General features: G+C 32.6%; 2 protein-coding genes and 1 long non-coding RNA gene across 3 annotated transcripts; 2 read left to right on the top strand and 1 right to left on the bottom strand.

The window, feature by feature from the left end:
• Positions 1-6728: 6728 nt before the first annotated feature.
• On the bottom strand, positions 6729-8193 carry LOC131946104 (uncharacterized). The gene is made up of 2 exons (XM_059306746.1): positions 8178-8193; positions 6729-7120 (listed from the first exon to the last, which is right to left on the bottom strand). The coding sequence occupies exons 1-2, from the start codon at positions 8191-8193 to the stop codon at positions 6729-6731; spliced, it is 408 nt and encodes a 135-aa protein (XP_059162729.1).
• A 4793-nt stretch (positions 8194-12986) lies between these two features.
• On the top strand, positions 12987-18053 carry LOC131946103 (uncharacterized). The gene is made up of 6 exons (XM_059306745.1): positions 12987-13076; positions 14408-14506; positions 14894-15020; positions 15728-15853; positions 17425-17918; positions 18000-18053. The coding sequence occupies exons 2-6, from the start codon at positions 14408-14410 to the stop codon at positions 18051-18053; spliced, it is 900 nt and encodes a 299-aa protein (XP_059162728.1). The 5' UTR covers positions 12987-13076.
• An 89-nt stretch (positions 18054-18142) lies between these two features.
• Positions 18143-21582, top strand: LOC131946131 (uncharacterized). The gene is made up of 3 exons (XR_009387657.1): positions 18143-18221; positions 18472-18526; positions 21526-21582. It is a non-coding gene; the product is annotated as an uncharacterized LOC131946131 (long non-coding RNA).
• Positions 21583-21878: the final 296 nt, after the last annotated feature.

The following is a 21878-nucleotide window of genomic DNA, read 5'->3' as shown; positions in this document are numbered from 1 at the left end:
CAACTTACTATGTGTGTAGACTACAAATAACTCAATGTTATCACCAATTAATACGTGTATTCGACTAAACATATATCTCTATTTTACATATCTTTTTTTTTTTGCATAAGAGCACTATGTATAAAGATTCGTGTGTTAAAATATAACCGTTTGTTTTGTTAAGCATTAAATTTAAATCCATTATTTTGAGACAAACTATACGAACCATGTAGATGACGAATATTTGAATAACTTCACTATCATTATATTACTGGTATGTTAAAAAATAATGTATGTATATATGTGTACATTTATATGGGCTGTTTGTTATATATATATATATATATATATATATATATATATATGTATATATATATATATATATATATATATATATATATATATATATATATATATATATATATATATATATATATATATATATATATATATATATATATATGTTAGCTGGTTTATTAACATCTTAGTATCAAATTAATTTGTTGTATTATGAAATGCGCTATAGAATAGGTTAATGATGCTAATTTTGTCAATCGTTTTATTAGAGTTTCAAAATTACAACATAATAAATTTAGTTCCTGAGATTCTTGTTACGATAAATTAACCTTATATAGGCACCACGGATACAATTTTTTTTTATTTAACACACTTCTGGTTGTTTAATAAGTTCATATAATTATAGTTGTTAAACTATAGACAAAAATAATATATAGCCATCAATAGCAGTACTGGTTGCCATGGAAACAGCGAAAAGGTGTGAAAACTAACACCTTTTCAAATCGCTAAGGCTTTGTTCCCAAAAGAGATTTTAAAAAGCGGATGAAATATTTAGATTTCTCAAACCAAACTATACATTTCTACGTTTACTCATTGCGATAGCTTGTCCTCAATTTTTTATACAAATTTTTACGTAAATTTATGTACAAAAATTAGGGGGTGGTGTTACATAAATAGCAATATTTCCTAAAGTATTGTAGTAAACTTAATGTACAAACGTAGTTTTGTAGATAGTATTATGCTGAATGCACATGGAATATTTTATTCTTGTATGACAAAGGGTTCCAAAGCCTTAGCGATTTGAATGTTGAATTTTGAGTAAAAATTCAAAGTTGAGAAAACGTGAAAAGAAGAGCGGGAAAAGGCATGGTGCGTTTTCTCTTATAGAAAACAGAAAAAAACGTATTGTTATATGTGGAAGAACCATTTGTCTAATAAAATACGCTTTGATTTATGTTGTAAGCTTTAGATAGATTTTTTCTATGTAAGCAGAAAATATGTATACAACAGGTAATGAATGTAATGTATGACTATTAAGTATTACACATCCTATCAATTGAGCGGTATTCTCGGAACAGCTATCATCAAACCAGATCAAGTTTTGTTTGTTAGCCGGTCTTCTCACTTCAATACAATGTCTATCCCTACTTAAATTGTAGCTTACACAAGTTTATTGCCTTATGATAATAGCCTACAACACAACACTGGGTACAACGCTGGAGGCTAGACACGCCCCTCCACCCCATCCCACCGCTGGATAGTGCGTGAGGAACCGATGAGCCATAGATTACCAATGTTTATTTAACCCTGAATAACACATCTGTGTAGATAGGGTCAAGTACAGGGCCTAAGTGAATGCTTCCCAGCTATCCTATCTACTACTATCTAGTATTTACATTCGTTGCTAGCAAGCCCTATACGGAGAGATGGGCATACACATTAACACATGTGTCGTATACAGTCCGGTGTAAAGCCTGATAAACGCGTTCAAGCCTATCACAGCATGCCGTAACAAGATTATAAACCGGCCGTTGGTTGAATGGCGAGAAGGGAATGAAGGGGGTAAAGGGGATGGACAGCACATTCTTCAAACTGATAGTCATGTCCATGACGCATTGTTTCAGCTTAGTATAAAGCGTACGAAACAGTGTTTAATATTGTTCCAGTGATAATCAACAGTACATTTCTAGGCAAAGTTTCAATTATTAAACTTAATGTTGTTGTATAACTTTAAAACAACAAATAGAAGAGTATACGCAAATGAGGTAAACAAACGAGACAGGCGATTGTTTTGTTTATCTAGAAACAAGATGGCTGCCTAGCACACGTGGTTAGTTGCAATCTATCGTGAATTATTTTGATAAACTGTACTATAATATGATTGGTCAAGCGTATCAATGAAACTCTTCCCATTCATAAATTTTACGCGCATGCCCTTATATGGAGTTTAATATAAAATTTTACTTTGAAGAAAACAACTTCTATCCCAATTATTTTTAGAACAAAAGAAAATGTCACTACACCAGCGGGTACACGAGTGCTTTGCCCTTAGATTGATGTAAAGTTTATGGTGCCTCGCGGGCAATAAATGATGTAATACCCGCTCGAAGATAGCCGCTGTCCGCGTAGTAGTGTGAAAACTTGCCGGGGGGGTACCATGTTTCACATCGCAATAAACGAATAACCGTAAGCTGTAGAAGTCCGAAATGTTCGGGTTAGATAGATAAAAGGTATTAGTATCGAATTAAGAAATAAAAATTTTGGGTAGCAAAATTAACATTTTATCGAAAACATGGGTATCTTGTTCCCTTAAGCTATACGGACTGATTGATTGTAACATAACGCATATAGAGTGTTTCTTCCAGACTTTTTTCTCCGGGGAAAGGGGGCATTTGAAATTTTCGTGGGGGGGGGGTAGACTTTTTTCGGAGGGGGGTGCGGGACGGACTCTGTTAAAAGTATATCATCTATATGTTTTCTATTATATATTTCTATATACATTTCATTTCGTTCTGGGGGGGGGGGGGGGGTCGGTAGACTTTTTCGGGAGGGGGGGGGGAAGAGATGCCTTGAAGAAACTCTGCGCATATAACCTTTTTTAGTAGTAATGGTCTAGTGTTTCAATTTGTGATCTTTGACAAAATTATTTAAATTTTATGGATTATTATACACAAAGTATTTTTTTTTTATTTTTTGATTTGGGTTTGCCATTTTTACTTACATTTTGAACAAACATTCAAAACACATATAATTAGTTTATGTTTAAATTTAGTAACATAAACTAATAATACGACAATACGACAATGCACATATTATGGATCAAATCATCAGAGCATGAGGATCATCCATTTATTACTTCCACACGGGGGAGGTGGGAGGTGGATCGAATAAAATATACTTTTGTAAACGCATGTGGACTGGAGGGGGGGGGGGGGTCGAGTCATTATCAACGTCCACATGTAGAATTTAACAACAACATACTTTTAAAAAATGCATATAAAATGTAGGTTATACATTAAATCGGCAGTTCTCGTGTCGAATTTCCCCAGCACAACTGGTAAATAAATGTAGCCAAAATGTCACTGTATACCGCCAACCTAGGAAAATAAGCGGACATTTTTTTTAATTTTTGGGAGGGGGAAGGGGCAATGACCGCTACAATTATCTAAAATATTTCACGGTATTTCAAGTTTTTTTTTAAACATTTCAAACTATAAAATCTTAACTTTCACTCACGATATTTCAAGTTTATTTTTTTAAACATTTCAAACTATTAAAGCTTAACTTTAAAAACAATAAGATTTGGCTCTGATTGATTGTGTAACTAAATCATAGTAGGTCTACATCATTAATTGTCAAAGCCTAAGACGACGGAGACCTAGTGATTTTTCTTCAAGTAAAAAAACTATACATTACAGATAGATATTTAAACAACAGCACGCGTATAATATGCTCGCTTAGTCAGGTGTGTAGGGCTCACAGTCGGAGCGACTAGGACTAAAGGGAGGGGGAGGTTTGTAATGGAAACATGTGTAGCGTAAAGTTGTGTTAGAGTAATGTAATGGCGTCACGTTGATTTGCTGAATTTACCCTAACCCATTTATTCGTTAATAGCTAGACAGCTAGACAGATACAAATGACATTACAAATGACATTTAAATTCCAAATTTTTGTGAACGTCATAAATGGATGACACCATTCGGGAAATTGAACATGTAAATCAAACATATGTTTTCTAATCAACAGAGTCACGTATATGTAACAGATATGCTTGTTATGCAACGCTTGCTGCTATCACACCTGTCAGAACTAAATCAATTATTTCAACCTTTAAAGAAGTACGTGAATATAACGGTCAACATTTTAATCAAACTACAGGAACATTTGTATCACCACATGATGGTTTATATCTTGTCTGTGTAACTCTACATGAATGGGAAGATAAACAGATTAGAGTTGGTGTGATGGCTGGAGACGTGTGGTTTACGTTTATAGAAGTGAAATGTGCCGACACTAGCACAGCTGGGTCAGTGGTTGTTGACATGAAGAAAGGTCAAGAACTTTACATTAAAGTGTTTCACGCAGATCAACTCGCAATGTTATCTGGGCTAAGTAGTTTTACTTTCGTTAGTTTATAGAAGTACAACACGAAACATGGTGGATGGTAAATTCTCAAAAAATAAAATTATGTAACCTCCTTGTTAAATACACGCTAACATCTTACTATGTGAGTAGATTTCATGTCGACAAAAACTCAGTTCTATCTAATTCAATGCCATTCCCATGTTGCTAGTATGTGAGGTGAATAATTAAAAATCAGTTAGTTATTTGCATTTATACATTTTATGTGTAAAGATAAACGCATTGTTCTTGTTGAATATGTAATTCAGATCTAGAACTCTGAGGCAAATCAAATGAACTATTGATAAAACGAATGCGGGGATACGTTTACTAGACAAAATCAATATTTTCCTTCTGTATTAAAAATATTAATCCAACATATGATTTTGTGAAGAAAAAAAATGTTTTCATTAACCTGCAAGTAACTGTTATTGTTATCATTACATTCATTCAATTAAGAAAATGTGGATTATATTTTTTTCTGTATGAAAAAATCCTATTTTCTTTTATTCAGTGTGATTGTATCAGTAATCTAACACATCACTTATAACTATCTATATATATATCCATGTATCTTAAGATTGTGTCTTTCGGGAATTTGTCGTAGACCCGTTTTATAACTCTACCTAGCATTACTGTTACTGCATATAATATTAAGAATGTATATATGTAATAAGATTTAGTTCTTAATAAAAAAATAATTGAAAATGGATGCAGTAAAAGTGATTTGGCAATCATAAATATTACTCTATATTTGATACATACAATTGAATTTTGCAAATTTAACATTTTTATTTGTATTGGAATTATATTTGTTATTATTCAAGGTGAGCCTAATAAAATTTGGCTCTAATTTTAAAGTGGTAAATACCTATTGCTGTCTCATGTGTTGTAAAAAAACAGTTAAAGTGGTATCGCATTTAGCAATAGTTTGTGTATGATACCTATCTTCACTATTGACAGATGATAAGCAAACATCTCAAAAACCATGACCTAATATAATGTTCATTTCTTCACTCTTTAATATGCGTCTAACACTACACTAACTAACACAATTTCTCAAGAAGGTAGTTGGGTTTCTTTGTTTTGAAAACTTGAAATAATCAGCATGAAGAGAACATTTATCATTTTCATATCAATGGTTCGTCTCTAGCATTGAGATTTTAAAGGCCGAGATCCGAGGTTTATATTTCACTCATCTTATTTGCTTGTTATTTACTCTACGCTGACTTTGTGTAATACAAAGAAAGGTATCACTGACAAACAATTCGGCTTATAAACAGTCTATAAGCAGCCATACAATTTAGTTTATAAGCAGTTTATAAGCAGTAATGTACACTGTTTGATTTGATCACATAGTTTCTTCCAGATTTTTATTCTCATTGGAAGGCACTTGATATGATCGGTGGGAGGGGGGGTGCGGTCTTCGTTTCCCAGGGGGGGGGGGGGGGGTGGACACAGAATATGTTTACTATATGAATTCCATCTCGTTCGGTGGGGGGGGGGGTAGACTTTCTTCATGGAAGAAACTCTGTTTGATCATACCTGAACTATAGCAGATATAACTGATAAAACCAGTCAATGATTGCATGATAACACGATATGATGTTACATGTTTATATTAAACCAGCGGCGGAACTAGAAAAAAAGGCTCCCTGGCAAACAAATTTTTGGGCCCCCCATATATATATATATATATATATATATATATATATATATATATATATATATATATATATATATATATATATATATATACTAACCCATATCCTAAAGATTTCTATTGCATATAAAACAACTACTGTTTCTAATTAAAAAGTAGTCTATTTTTAAAAAATCAATAATGTTTAATTGCATTAATTGGACAATTTTTACTTTGTCGTATATTTATATAAACTATGATGATGTTTGAATACAGTTTTGACAGTTATATTCATGTTATGTAAAATAAACGTACTCAGCTGACAAGACATAATATTTTATGATGTATATGTCATTGTTCTTTTCACAATGGCTGCGAAGCATAGCTACTTTAGATTGTCTTAACATTAATTTATGTTAGAACACTCAAACACAAACTCTTTTTATGTTTAATTGTTGTATTTTAAAATGCAACCCGAAAAAGAAGTCAAACCATTCGCTGAAACAAAAAATGAAGTGTAGACTATAATTCAGTATGTTCACATATTCCTCTATTATAGGACTGCCAGAAACAGTGAAATCTACCTATCTATGCATTCAATATAGGCGCATTGGATAATCAAAAGCAATTGAAAATGATGTCATGTGAATTAAATGATAAACTACTTATTTCATAAGCATGACAAAATTCATAATCTGAGAATAGTAAAGCCACTTCCTCCGTGTAGCTTGGCTCCATCATCGGCTTGGCCAACTTTAAAGTAAAGTTCTTGGCCTTTCATCGTGTAAATAGCTGTTGCTCCAGCGGCAGATGTATTGGCAGAGTTAACAAAAATGTTCTTAAAAAATGTGTCATCCCTGTACACATCAACTTTAATCAGTTTAGCCTCACGTTCACGCAGCGTCACAATCACAAGATAGGAACCATCATCTGGTGCTACAAGTTTTCCTGTGGTTCTATTAAAATGGCTGCCGTAGGATTCCCACACGCGATTAAATTTTGAAAGAATTGATCCAGTAGTCACTGCTGTGTTGTTATCCAGGTGAAATTGACAGATGTAAGGCTGACATACACGGGTCTCTGTTGGAAAGTATATGTTAGAGTATAATCATAAACTTTTGCACAAGTGTCTGTGTGTCTGTTCACAATTATGTGTGTTTACTATTTAACTTACCAATAGACTTAAAATCTTAATGTCTTGTCCTGTTTTTAACATGCATTTTCAATCACCGTACATAAAGTAAATATAAACATATTTATACACTCATGTTTATTTCTGTTGAACGTTGTGTCCAAACGTTGTTGTGTTTAGTATAGTATACAAGTCACTTTTTAAGTAATTAAGTAATCGTTGGACAAAGAGAGTTAGAAAAAAGCGCGAATATTATTCAATCGCCTTACAATTACGAACCTTTTTAAAAAAAATTCTTGGATCAACCATAACTAAGCAGATACACTTACAAGATTGTATAATATGTTGAAACATACGTTTTGTTTGTGTTTGTTATGTCAATATTTGTGTTGTGTGTAACGATGACTTTTTTTCTATTTATGTGTGTGTCTTTGTGTGTGTCTGCGTGTACGTCTCTTTAGTCCTGTTTGAATTTTTGTTCTCGTTCCCAGACACTTATTATGTTCTTACTCGACAATAGCCCTACTTAAAACGTTTTAAACGCAGAAACCACAACAGGAGTATTAACAACATCTTCCCAAAGTTTTATGGCGATCTGATGAAAAGTGTAGTAATGCATAAAAGACAAACACAAATCTCACAAAATATATTAGTAGCGTTTCATCAATGCTTTACCAATCTTATATTCTTAGACGCCTTACCTTTTTTGTTAAAACTGAGTTATTAAAGTGTTAACAATGCCTGCGCTTTCATCATATTTATCTAGACACGGGTTTACCGACACTACCGTCTAGCAAGCCATATGAAAGCCCTGAATGTACATTAATCACTCACCGTAATATCATCTTTTATCACTGACCTCACAAGTGTAGGGGACGTAGAGGGCGCTTTTGATTACACTGCGTAGGCCCCTGGCTCTTTAAAAATAACGTAGGCACAATGGTGCTAAAATGATAACCCAGGGTGCCATAATTTGCATAATTCTCCCATATCCCCCCCCCCCACCTCCACAAAGATACATGGCGAACGGATGAACGGTGGCAAACCGCAATCGACTTTTATTGTTATATACCGTATATAGAGAAGAATAAAGCCGCGTACTATCGGGGCGCAAATTTTGTGCATTTTAAAGATTTTTTTTTTCACAGACACCTCCCTCTAAAAACTTCCCTAAGTTTCATGTAGATTGGATGAAAGATGTTGTAATGCATAGAAGACAGACATACAAACACACACATGCACTGCTTTATATATATATATATATATATATATATATATATATATATATATATATATATATATATATACAAGTCTCAACCAAGTATAGCATTTAAATAATATAGGCCTATATCTCACGTTTAACGGGTACCAATGGCTTGTAATTTTTGTAAAAGGAGTTTATCGTAACATACTTACTAATTGAAACTAGATCATTTGACAATTTCAAAATATCATTTTCCAGGGTTGCAAGCTAAAAAGATGGCATCAAGCCATTATAAAAATGGTATCATTATTTTTCTATCATTGCTTCTTCTTCTTCTTCGTTCTTAATTTTTAGAAGCCTTATCTGGCAGTTAGTTTGAACTCCAGGCTTTTTTCAAATTTATCAACGATGAGCTTTTTGCCGATTCGACCATTCCTCAATCACAATAAAGGATAAGTGTCAACTGGCTATGCACCATTGAGGCTATATACTCCGATTTCAGCCTGCTTTTCTTTTTGGATTTGCTTCCATAGCCTTTGTCCAACCAAGAACAAACTACAACGCAGCAGTTGTTTGATTTTGGAGTTGCCTCTCCTAGAAGAGTGGCTGTCTCCAGCTAACGAGCCTAATCTACCCTAAGGTTCGAACTCGAGACTTTTCGGTTTAGCAACCGTGAGCTTTTGCCGACTCGACCACGCCGACCTTTTTTTGTACAATTGACTTTTTACGAATTTACAAAAAAAAAAAAAGAAATTAACAAATTTAACTTGAGAAAAGTGACTATTTATATTTTTATTGTTCTAATTGAGTCTACCACAGAACGAAAGCAACATTGTTAATCTATGTATATCAGTCTCAAACAATACTCCTGTCACAAGTGAATGTCGTAGATGCATGCGCTTTGTAGACTCTCAAAGGAAAAAATCGCATTAGGTACTAAACATGTTACCTTTTATTTGTTCATCTGCCCACAAGCCAGGTTTTGATCAAACTTTTGAATTAAACTTTCAACGGGCATCAATCTTTGTTGCAAGATCTTGGACATTACACCATGCTAGAAGTAGAATAATACAATAATGTGGTCATAAACCTTTTCACAAATGAAATGGAAACACAGTGCAATAGAGCAGGTTTGTAGTTATTACAATGTGTAGTTATTAACTAATATAATACAAACAACTAAACCATTTAATAAAAATATCATATGTGTTCAAAAATTTAAATAAGTACAAACCATTGACATTAACTTTTCTACTTTGGTTTCCGTATTTTTATTTTTATTTCCTTCTTCCCTTAAGTGAGATAAAACTTCAGAATGACTTTTAATTTCTGTGTGTAATATCTCTGTATTATTTGAGTGAATTTCCAATTCTTCATTTATTTTGCTTAATATAATATTAAACTTTTTTATCTCTGTATTCGTGCTTTCTAGTGCTTGGCTTGTATTATATTCTTTTTCTTTGAGGGTTTCAATGTCATTACTCAACTCATTTATTCTGGTTTTGGCTTCTTTTATTTGCTCTCTAATCTTCTCTTTATTATCTGTTTCTTTCTGAGACAATTCTTCTAGTTTTTTCATCATATTGTTATGTTCTGATATAAGTGTTTTCCTCCATTGTTTTAATTCATTCAATTGTTTCAGTTCTTCATTCATCTCATCCGTTTTATGTTTCTGTTCGTTAATTTGCTTTCGGAATTGCTTAGCATTATGTTTTTGCTTTATAGCCAATTGTTCTATGTGTTTCTTCATATTACTTTCTTCTGTTTTATAAGTGTCCCTCCATTGCTTAATTTCAGTCACGTCAGCTTCAGTTTTTTTATTCCTACTTTGCATAGAAGATAGCGTTAGTTCAAGACTTTCTACTCTCTGCTCCAGTTTGTTACTTAAATCACCTGCAACTTGTAAAATTTGTTTATGTTAGCATATTCTCGGAGAAGGCTATAGAATCAAAATATTTCAAACTAAAGGCAAAAGTAAAGTAGTTATTTTACAGCAACGGTGCATTTATATATATATATATATATATATATATATATATATATATATATATATATATATATATATATATATATAAAGCAATTTTACTTAGCACAATTACTTTTTACAACCATTTCTTTTTTTTATTTTCGCTGTGTTAAATTAAGGTTCTACCTGACATAGAAAGATCAGAATAATTTACATCGTGTACAGAGGCAACACTTTTATTCTCTTGTGTTGTCTTATCTCCAGCCATTGCTTGATACTTGGTGCAGGAAACTTTTAGACATGTGGAACAAATTTGTTTTAAGGATTCGATTTTCAATAGTAAGAATGTAAAATGATTTAAAAAGCATTGCAAATATGTTCAAAAGCAGACAATCTAAAATATAAAAATCAATGGCTTTTAAACGATATGTTATCTTTCCAATGAGTATATTTTGAATTATAGAAAACATACAATAATTTTACAAATAAAGATGTATATTACAATACATAGGATAAATAAATTTAAATGGACGACGTAGTCTATGGAAAAAAGATGTATAATATATAAAGTTTAGTAATGTATATTTTTAAATAGCATATTTGTCGAATATTATCGTTATAAATTATTAATCCAACGAAATATTTTAAAATAAAAAGTAAAACTGTACTACATAATAATGTTATAACATTACCAGAAATCGTTTGTTTAAGTTCAAGTAGAGAAATATTTACTGTTGTTACCATAAAAACCACTTCTTTAAAATCTATTTTTGCATCTGCGGGATTGTCAAGCCATTCCAGTGTTGCTTGTTTTACCTAGACATGACATAACAGAGACGAGGTTTGAAATATTTAAACATTCAGGTGCTAATTAATTTAAGAGCAAAATAAATTCTAAATCCTTAATACTTATCATTCTTTCATTGGGTGTGTAAAGTAATTACATTACCATATAGTACCATGTGCAAATCTATGTAACCGACGGAATGTGCATGGAAAAATGAAATTACATAATATCCATTAGTTTTAAAATATTTGCATTAATTAACAGCTCTTACTAACAGGTTTTGGAGTTTGTTTTTCTTACGCAGCTTAATACGATCATGTTCTAGATAAATTAAAGCCCTGTTAGTACATCGTACTATGAGATGTGCTTACCTGCTGATCAAAGTCACTTAAATTATTTTTCAACAAACTGTTTATCTCTTTCAGATTATTCAACAGTTGAGCTAATTTCTCCTTTATAGGAATCGATACGGCCATCTGTATGAAAATATAAACTAATAACTTTAATGAAAATTGTGTTGTTGGAATATACTTTTTATAATTAGATATGTTATTATCAAAACACATAGGTGACCCTACCAGTTCATTTACATGTACATATACAATGTGTAGGATATACTGTATTTTTAGCAACAAATAGTTTTTGTGATAACCAAGACAAAATAAGCTAAAAGTAGATTCGTTAGTTGTATCCAGCACAATAAATTAACACCAACAACAATTATAGCTAATCAGAGTTGTCTTAACACGTCACATGTAAAGATGCGACTTAAAAAAATGTCTCTGTTTCACATTTAACAGTGTAGGTAGGAAAAAACTCAACAAGATTAACGTGTATGTGTGTGTCACTAGGTTGGTGTTTATAGGAGGGATCTGATTTAATGTTGGTGAGCAGGGTAGTGCATAAATACAAAGTGATATAATTAAAATTAAGTTTTGTTACCTCAGCGAATTTCTGATCGAATATCTTAATGAAATAAATCATAAAATGGGACATGCAAGGTGAAGTTTAAATTATTGATGGAAATAATGTCTATATTGTGTATGCTTTTTTTTCCTAGGTGAAGACAGCCTCTACTTGTGGAATGAATAACTATAGTTAGCATCTGCCAGAACATTCCGTATTGTCTGATCTGCTCACAGTCTGTTCACAATAAAATATCAACTGTTGGGGTTCACAATAAAATATCAACTGTTGGGGTTCACAATAAAACATCAGCTATTGGGGTTCACAATAAAACGTTAACTGTTGGGGTTTACAATAAGGGTAACAGCAGTAGGCACGGAGACCTCCCCCCACTCCCCCCCCCCCCCCCCGGCCGTTTAAAAAAAATTACTTTGCTTTCTCTAATACAAGCTTTAGTAACAAAAAGATGTAAAACAAATATCATTTTCATGTCTGTGTCAGTCTTTATTGTTTCTCATTTAAATGGTAATTAAGTAAAAAAAAAAGCTTTTTGTTTAGTACAAAACTAGACACATTAACTTTTGACACCCCTATTATACTATTTAAAGCGGAGTGGTAAGTTATGGAAGTGGTTTGAAGTTTTGTCAAACTTTCAAACCGTAGCTAATCTAGATTTTTCTCTATGCGACAGTGTGTGCTACATACTGAAAAACAACCAGTGCTGTAGTAGATATGTTAAAAAAGGTGCAAAAAATATATTTGTTGTTTTTGGTCGGAATCTGCCCCCCCCCCCCCCCCCCCACCTTTGCGGTATGATAGTTCCACTTCTGTATATTGTGAGTTACCTTAAAGAGTTCTAGCGAAGATAAATGTGAACAGCGACAGTTCTGTCCCTTGGAACGTGACGTTAACTCTTTAGATAATAACGGGATTTCCCGTTCAGTTATTTCGGTTTCATGAACAGCGTAGCTGTTGCCGAATGTTTGCAGAACGATTTTAGATCTACTTCTAGCTGTAAAATTTCCTGCAGTTATCTTTGAAGTAAGTGTAAACATACAATTTACATAACATTAAAATTATGTATACAATACTGATAACAATAAACATAAAAGCATGTAGAAAAGTGTATGTTTTATTTATTAAATATATAATATATTCATGAAGCGTAATATTTTTTAAAAATAATTTTAAAAATATACGTTAATTTCTATTTCTTTTAAGATAGTTGTGAAAGTATTAAGATTGCACCTACTACAGATAATTAGATAATAAAATAGTTGTTAAAGGAATTAAAGTTTTTAGTTGAAGGCAAGACAGCCGCTCTATTACGTGTCTTGTGTTGTCGCCATCCTTATAACCTGAAAGAAAATATTTTTATAATAGCGGATTTTCCCGTTAGGAACTTTCAGTTTCGCCTTTCTCCCTTTAATTAAGTAACATATACATACACAAGAAATATTTTCATATAATAACATGTTTAACCCCTGTAATAGATAATTATTTAATGAAAAAAATAGCGTTTCGTAGAGAGGGTAAAAGCTGCAATGACTGCGTTAAAAATATAATTCGTCTAAGAAAGTTTTGTAAAACTATCGATGTGATTTGTTGTCATTTTATTTATCGCATGGTTTGTATTTTCAATTCAGTTTAAGTCAAGTAGACAACATTTGACAAGTTTCGATACGTAGTTAAAGTGTAATGTATTTTATGTTTTCAAACGCAGGCGGCAACCAAAATGAGATCGTTGTTTACATTGTTAACACGGGTAAAATAACCGCACTTAAAGTATCTACTTCGACGCCAGTCGTATCTGCTAACAAATACCCGAGAAAAAAGTTCTGGACAACGCGCCTCCCCTCAAATATAGTATTCATAACGAAAAGTATCCCTAAAATCTTAAAAAATAACCAAAGTACTTTACATTTTTTTTTACTTTCTATATAAATATGTATTTAAATCTTTATATTTAGTTATAAACTGCAAACAAAATCATTTCTACCTAAATCGTGCAACTCTGGGGTCACACCTTGATATTTTTTTGCTGTGTTGCAGCCGTCATACGGTAGGTGGAGGGGGGAGAAGGGTGTACATGTATATTTGCACAGGTGCTAGCGCACGTGTCTGCAGATCTACAGATATTTGCACTTGTCTCTCTGCATCAACGACCGTAACACGATTATACATCATACTACTCTTATTTTACCTGTGTAATTATATTCAATAAAATATGAATTATTGCAACAAGTCCGTTCAAAGCAAAACAGACAAACAATTTTCAGTAAACCAAACGTCTCTGTTCTCTATTGTCTATCACATTGACTAAAGCGACAAGCAAAAAAATGTAATAAGTGAAGATTCTATTTTTAAACCAGATGCCCACACGAATTCAGGTCAAGGTTGTTACAGAACAGATAAAATATTTGGAAGAACAGATACAAGTTCTGGAACCTGTTATTAATTTTATGAAAAATGTAAGTTTAAAACATCTAAAATCAATTGCTAATTTTTTAAAAAGATTATTGTAACACTGTTGTGTTATAACAATTTTTTTCTTTTATTTTTCTAAACACTTTTTCCAAAAGTAAAATTAACTTCTCCAACTAGCTTTATTAAATTATATATATATATATATATATATATATATATATATATATATATATATATATATATATATATATATATATATATATATATATATATATATATTAAAAGATTCAAAATTGATTTACTTTGTAATATTTGAAAACCATCAAATTAACATTTAGACGGTAGTAAGTGTTTTACGTTTGACGTTTTCTCATAAAACAGCCATACAAAACCTGGCCAGTTGAAATAATGTTTACGTTTGTGATCACCAGGTTGTTGCAAAAAGTAAGGCGTGGCTAGAAGAAAAAACTGACCAATCATCTGTCAGCTACATCGAGCTATCACAAGAACTGGACACAGCAGCCACGGCCTTGTTGGATGTGACGTCACATATTTCTGGTCAGTTTTTTAATTCACTTTAAAATTTAAAATCTCTAACCCTTCTGTCAAGTAGAGTAAGCGTTTGGTCCGAGAAAAATGCAAAAATCCCTCTTACAATTTAACTTAAAGAAATGGGACATACTAATGTTAAAGGATATGATATCACTCTCAATCCACTATAACACAACATATTTTTTTCTTAGAGATTGACATATACCAACAACTATTCTTTAATCAATTGTGTAATTTATAATATGGTTAGCTTGTAAAATCTATAATCAACAGTTGTACTTCATTTATTCATATAGAGCGTTAGATAGCAATAACTTAATAGAATAGTTTGTGATTTTTCTTTAAACGCCTTGGTTTAAAATTAATGTTACTCTTTCAGTTTATAAATTCAGTATACACTTATTAGTTCGATTTAAAATAAATTAGTATGTAAATCAATGTAAAATAAATTAGTATGTAAATCAATTTAAAATAAATTAGTATGTAAATATGTAGACCTGGATAATTTAACAGAAGGAAGAGATTGGTTTTTTTAGCGAATAAAAATTTCAATGAAATTTGATTTCCTAAATTTTACAAAATTTACTGTAAAAAATTAAAACACTTTGCAGCGTATTATAAACTAGCTAAAGTCTTTAGAAATACTGTGTTTACAATAAAACGTTATTCCTTAAAATGTAACTATAATAAAATTCTAAACCCAAATCCCTTAGATGAAGACAACAAGGATGTCAAGAAACCAACGCCATCTTTACCACAGCCTGACACACAGACAACAGCAACATTTCTAACAGTAGAATCACCAAGACAACTCATCACACAAGACAAATATACATCGAGTATGTCTTAGTTTTGTTTCGTATAAATAGTTAATAATAGCTGGATCATAAGCCGTATACAATGTTAAATCCTGTACGGTTTGATACTTTTTAATTTAAAAAAAAGAAAAATACTTTAATTTTGTTGTGTATTTTTACTTTCTCGTATATACGAAGTATAGCGAAAGTCTTGTAATCGTGAAAAAAAAATCTCACTGATACGGAAAAACATAATTTTGCAATCTTGTCCGTATGTCTGTGTGTCTGTGTGTGTGTGTGTGTCTGTGTGTGTGTGTGTGTAAACACGATTACTTGAGTACCGTTACAGCTAGGTTGCTGAAATTTCATATATAAGTATTTTATCAAAATCGTAGATCCGTATCAACTTTTGAGCGATTTCCGATAACCGGAAGTGGTACTTTTTCTACTTTGAATTTTTCAAAAGCCTATAACTTGAGTACTATTTCAGATAGATAAATGAAATTTCACATGTAAGTAAAAAATCTAATTCTCTACCTTCTGTTAAATTTTGAGTAATTTTCGTTGACCGGAAGTATTAATTTACGCTATTTCCGATTTCTCAAAAAACGCATGTAAATTTATAAAGTACTAATACTATTGCGCACTATTATGCATTTTTACTTTCTCGTATATACGTAGTATAGAGAAAGTATTGTAATCGTGCAAAAAAAAAATCGAGATTTTTACAAATCTCTACGTTTTACACCTCACTGATACGGAAAAACATAATTTTGCAATCTTGTCCGTATGTCTGTGTGTCTGTGTGTGTGTGTGTGTGTGTGTCTGTGTGTGTGTGTGTGTAAACACGATAACTTGAGTACCGTTACAGCTAGGTTGATGAAATTTCATATATAAGTATTTTATCAAAATCGTAGATCCGTATCAACTTTTGAGCGATTTCCGATAACCGGAATCGGTACTTTTTCTACTTTGAATTTTTCAAAAGCCTATAACTTGAGTACTATTTCAGATAGTTAAATGAAATTTCACATGTAATTAAAAGATCTAATTCTCTACCTTCTGTTAAATTTTGAGTAATTTCCGTTGAAGGGAAGTACTAATTTACGCTACTTCCGATTTCTCAAAAACGCATCTAAATTTATAAAGTACTAATAATATTGCGCACCATTATGAACATCTTTTGCACTTTTTTATTTAGCGTTCACTTGGTGTGCAATTAATTTGTCTACGAGATTTTATTCTATTTTTAAAACTTTAAGTATTTAAAATAGATTAAAAATCATGTCTATAGCCCGAGTTCCCATCCCCTGTTATTTTTTATAAGAATATTCGAGAAAGTTTAGGGGAGATCTCTCCCGGTTTATTTATTTGGCGTTCACTTGATGTGCAATTTTTTGTCTACGAGATTTTGTTCTATTTTTAAAACTTTTAAGTATTTAAAATGGATTAAAAATCATGTCTATAGCCCGAGTTCCCATCGCCTGTTATTTTATATAAGAATATTCGAGAAAGTTTAGGGGAGATCACTCCCGGTTTATTTTATAAAGAACCTATTTTTTCAAAATTTCATTCCTTTAAAATTACAAACTTATATTTGTGACTATTCTCAGTTGAAGAGCATTCTGACCTAGAGCGTAGACTCGCCTATATTGAAACAACACTATCTTCACTACAGGTCACACAACACATGTCTACAGATGACATATCAGAAATAAAACAATGGAGAGACAACTTTGTAACAGAACAGAGTGACGTGACGGTAAACATTGAAGAACTAACTAAAAAACAAAAGCAGAATTTTGAAAACCTCAGAAAACAAATAAGTGAACAAGATATCAAAGTAAAGGAGCTGAACAAAGAAATTGAAAGTTTAAAAGAAAAAGAAACCAAGTCAAACAAAACACTAGAGAAACTTTCTCTAGATGTGAAAGAATATGAAAACAAATTACACAAAATAAATATAGAGATGCAAGCAAATACAGATGTAAGAGACGGTATGAAAGAAGAAATTAAAAGCCATTCTGATTTGATTGTTTCTTTACAAGATGAAAATAATAAAACCATTGTCAAAACATCAACCCAATTTGAAAAGTTGCAATCAAAGGTAAATTTTAAAATTGCAGTCTTATTTTTACAAAGATCTATTCTTACTTGCCAGGTAATTAACTTCAAATTCTTAATTAAGAGGCAGTCGACTGACTTAACATATGATCATAACTTTTATATAAATGCTATGTAAGTTTTAATATACAATATAAATATTTAAATGTATGAATCTTCAATTATGATTGTCGGTCTTTAGCACAGTGTTATGTATGAACTCCTACAACAAAGATTGATGCCTATTGACAAACTGATTCAAATCTTTAACCAGAACTTGGAAACTAGGGAAGAGCGAATAAATAAGGTATGTTTGTAATGATTGTATTAAAATAATCCAGAGCACTGATAAATCCCAAATTAGTCAATAAAAGTCTGTTATTAGTCTATATAATATGTCCATTATTTATTTTAATTTACAGAAAAATAATTTTAATAAAATAATAAAATATTTTGATTTATTTTAAATTCTAGCAAGTTGACATTATTTTTTTAAATTAGCGGGCCAGTCCCACATCATAGCGATTATTTTATTTATTTATTTTATTTCATTTTAGCTGGGTGAACTTGAAAATACTATTTCAAAGTTGATCAACAACTTTCATCTCATCGGTACGTTTAAAAAAAATGTAAAACCTATTTACATAACAATGGTAGATTTAATGGGAAATCTAACTTTTGATTTTATCTTTTAAGTGCATAATAGTAAAAGCTATAACATTATTCATAATGGTTACAAATTGGTAAATGTTTTATACGTTTTATTACCTTCGTTCAATATTCCAACCTCAATCTCTCAAATTATATCTAAATCTTTTACTCTCTTCCTTTCTATAACACGGACATAACCACTTGTTAAACAAAGTTCGTTAGATAGACAGACCATAAGGTGATGTTCGTTAGCCAGACAGACCATAACGTGATGTTCGTTAGCCAGACAGACCATTACGTGATGTTCGTTAGCCAGACAGACCATAACGTTATGTTCGTTAGCCAGGCTGACCATAACGTGGTGTTCGTTATCCAGACAGGCCATAACATGATGTTCGTTACCCAGACAGACCATAACGTGATGTTCGTTAGCCAGAACATTTCACTCACCCATAGTGCCAGTCTCTAGACCCGTGGGTTTCCGTCCGGTGTTTGTTTCCTCACCTGGTACATTACACCACCTGGTACATTACACTACCTGGTACATTACACCACCTGGTACATTACACCACCTGGTACATTACACCACCTGGTACATTACACCACCTGGTACATTACACCACCTGGTACATCACACCACCTGGTACATTACACCACCTGGTACATTACACCACCTGGTACATTACACCACCTGGTACATTACACCACCTGGTACATTACACCACCTGGTACATTACACCACCTGGTACATTACACCACCTGGTACATTACACCACCTGGTACATTACACCACCATGTACATTACACCACCTGGTACATTACACCACCTGGTACATTACACCACCTGGTACATTACACCAACTGGTACATTACACCACCTGGTACATTACACCACCTGGTACATTACACCACCTGGTACATTACACCACCTGGTACATTACACCACCTGGTACATTACACCACCTGGTACATTACACCACCTGGTGCATTACACCACCTGGTGCATTACACCACCTGGTACATTACACCACCTGGTACATTACACCACCTGGTACATTACACCACCTGGTACATTACACCACCTGGTACATTACACCACCTGGTACATTACACCACCTGGTACATTACACCACCTGGTACATTACACCACCTGGTACATTACACCACCTGGTACATTACACCACCTGGTACATTACACCACCTGGTACATTACACCACCTGGTACATTACACCACCTGGTACATTACACCACCTGGTAAATTACACCACCTGGTACATTACACCACCTGGTACATAACACCACCTGGTATATTACACCACCTGGTACATTACACCACCTTGTAAGTCGGGGGTCGACCTACAGCGGTCCACCACAGTACCGTTCGATATTTACAGAGCTGAAGTTTAAGTAAACTAATTTCAAATAACGTCACGTCATCCCTTTATGTTTCTAATATTAAGACGATGCCCCATTAGAGACAGGGATTAAATCTAAAATAAAATAATAACTTGAAAACATTTATAATTGTCGCATTTTAAACATTTTAATATCTCATTAATTGACTGTAACCTGAAATGAAAAATACAAAAGGTAGAATATGCAGCTCTTGTTTCGGTCATTATTAAGTACAACAGAACAACTTTAGTTCTAGTAATTCTTGTTTCAATAGATAATCCATATACAATTAAACTACCCGGATGGTCACTTGCCGGATGCGACAAATGCCCGAATGGATACTTGCCCGAATGCGACACTTGCCCGAATGGGACAAATGCCCAAAATCCACTTACCCGAAGGCCGTTTGCCCGGAAAATGGTAACATTACAGATTACCAAATAGTCATCCTTAATCAACTTAAATTTGAAATTTTGATAATCAAATAAATGTCGTAACCAGATTGAAAGGGAACAAAATACTATTTAATATCTGCAAGCAGCCATTATGAATTCGTTAGTATTTGCTATATTATTGAAAGTGTAGGACCTACATCTTTTGCTATCTATAAAACAAGACGAAAATATAATTTTCACTTATCTGAGTTTTTTAAAAATGATTCTCACTTTATGTATTAAGTAATAGCTTCAACACATTATCTAAACAAGGTGCATTAATTGAAAATCAAATATAATAGACTACCTTCAGTTTTTAAATTCGCTGCCTTGACCGTGCCTCGTTCTGTTGTAAATGATCACCCTACAAGCTAAGCATAAAACGATAAATCAATTAAATGCGCCTCTGTTCAATGTTGCGAGACGCCGCGCCGCGTACACCGTGTCATATGTGCTGTATAACCGCCTCAGCACATCGGCTAAACAAGGTTTTCAAAACTTACATCCAGAGAGTATAAATACACCGCCGCCAACATAGCATTACATTATTAAAGAATAATGTTGTTCTTTTTACAGCAATTTTTCAATTTTCATACATTACATGTTAAATTTTAATAGTATACGCATTTTTAAAAACAGATAAACAAATTTGTTTTTTTAAGCCCAGAACTGTGTTATCAAAATGTCAAACTTGAATTGATTAAGAATGTCTATTTGATATGAACAAATGTCCATTCGGATATTTGTCGCATTAGGTCAATCGACCTTGGGGCAAACGGCATTTGGTCGAGTGTTGTTCGAGAATGTATCGTAGACCCGGTATTAGCATAGCAGTATATAACATTTGTTGTACGTTTTGTATACTGGTCTAGGGTTTCAATTTATGGTCTTTGATAAAGTTATGTAAACTATGGATTCTAGTTTATTTTCTGAAAAATAAATGTTTGATTTGGGTTTGTCAATTTTACCTTACATTATATACTGCGTACAAAACACATATAAGGAGTTTATGTTTAGTGTTAATAACATAAACTAATGAAACGACAATTTAAAAATAGAATGGATCAAATAGTCAAATAGCGTTCGTGAAATCAAACATGTAAATGATAAATATGTTTTCCAATCAACAGAGTCACGTGTATGTAACAGATATGCTTGTCATGTGACGCTTGCTGATAACACACCTGCCAGTTATGGATCAATTATTTCAACATTTAGTGAAGTACGTGAATACAATGGTCAACATTTTAATCAAACAACAGGAAAATTTGTATCACCACATGATGGTTTATATCTTGTCTGTGTCAGTCTACATGAATGTGTAGGGCAACTGATTAGAGTTGGTGTGTGGGCTGGAGACGAGTGGTGTACGACTATAGAACTGAAACGTGCCGCCAGTAGCACTGCTCGGTCAGTGGTTGTTGACATGAAGAAAGGTCAAGAACTTTACCTTAAAATGTATTACGCAGAGCGAGGCGCAATG

The sequence above is a fragment of the Physella acuta genome, unplaced genomic scaffold (genome assembly GCF_028476545.2).
Source record: "Physella acuta isolate Inbredline_101_S28 unplaced genomic scaffold, ASM2847654v3 ptg000544l, whole genome shotgun sequence".
Lineage (NCBI taxonomy): Eukaryota > Metazoa > Mollusca > Gastropoda > Physidae > Physella > Physella acuta.
Note: the sequence above shows the minus strand (reverse complement) of the source record. Positions and strands in the feature narration are given on the sequence as shown.

Bases quoted from the DNA above. Each gene is read 5' to 3' on its own strand.
- LOC131946103 (XM_059306745.1), top strand. From the start codon at position 14,408: ATGCCCACACGAATTCAGGTCAAGGTTGTTACAGAACAGATAAAATAT. The intron at 14,507-14,893 runs GTAAGTTTAAAA...TGTGATCACCAG, and splicing joins TTATTAATTTTATGAAAAAT to GTTGTTGCAAAAAGTAAGGC. The intron at 17,919-17,999 runs GTAAATTTTAAA...TTCTTAATTAAG, and splicing joins TTGAAAAGTTGCAATCAAAG to AGGCAGTCGACTGACTTAAC.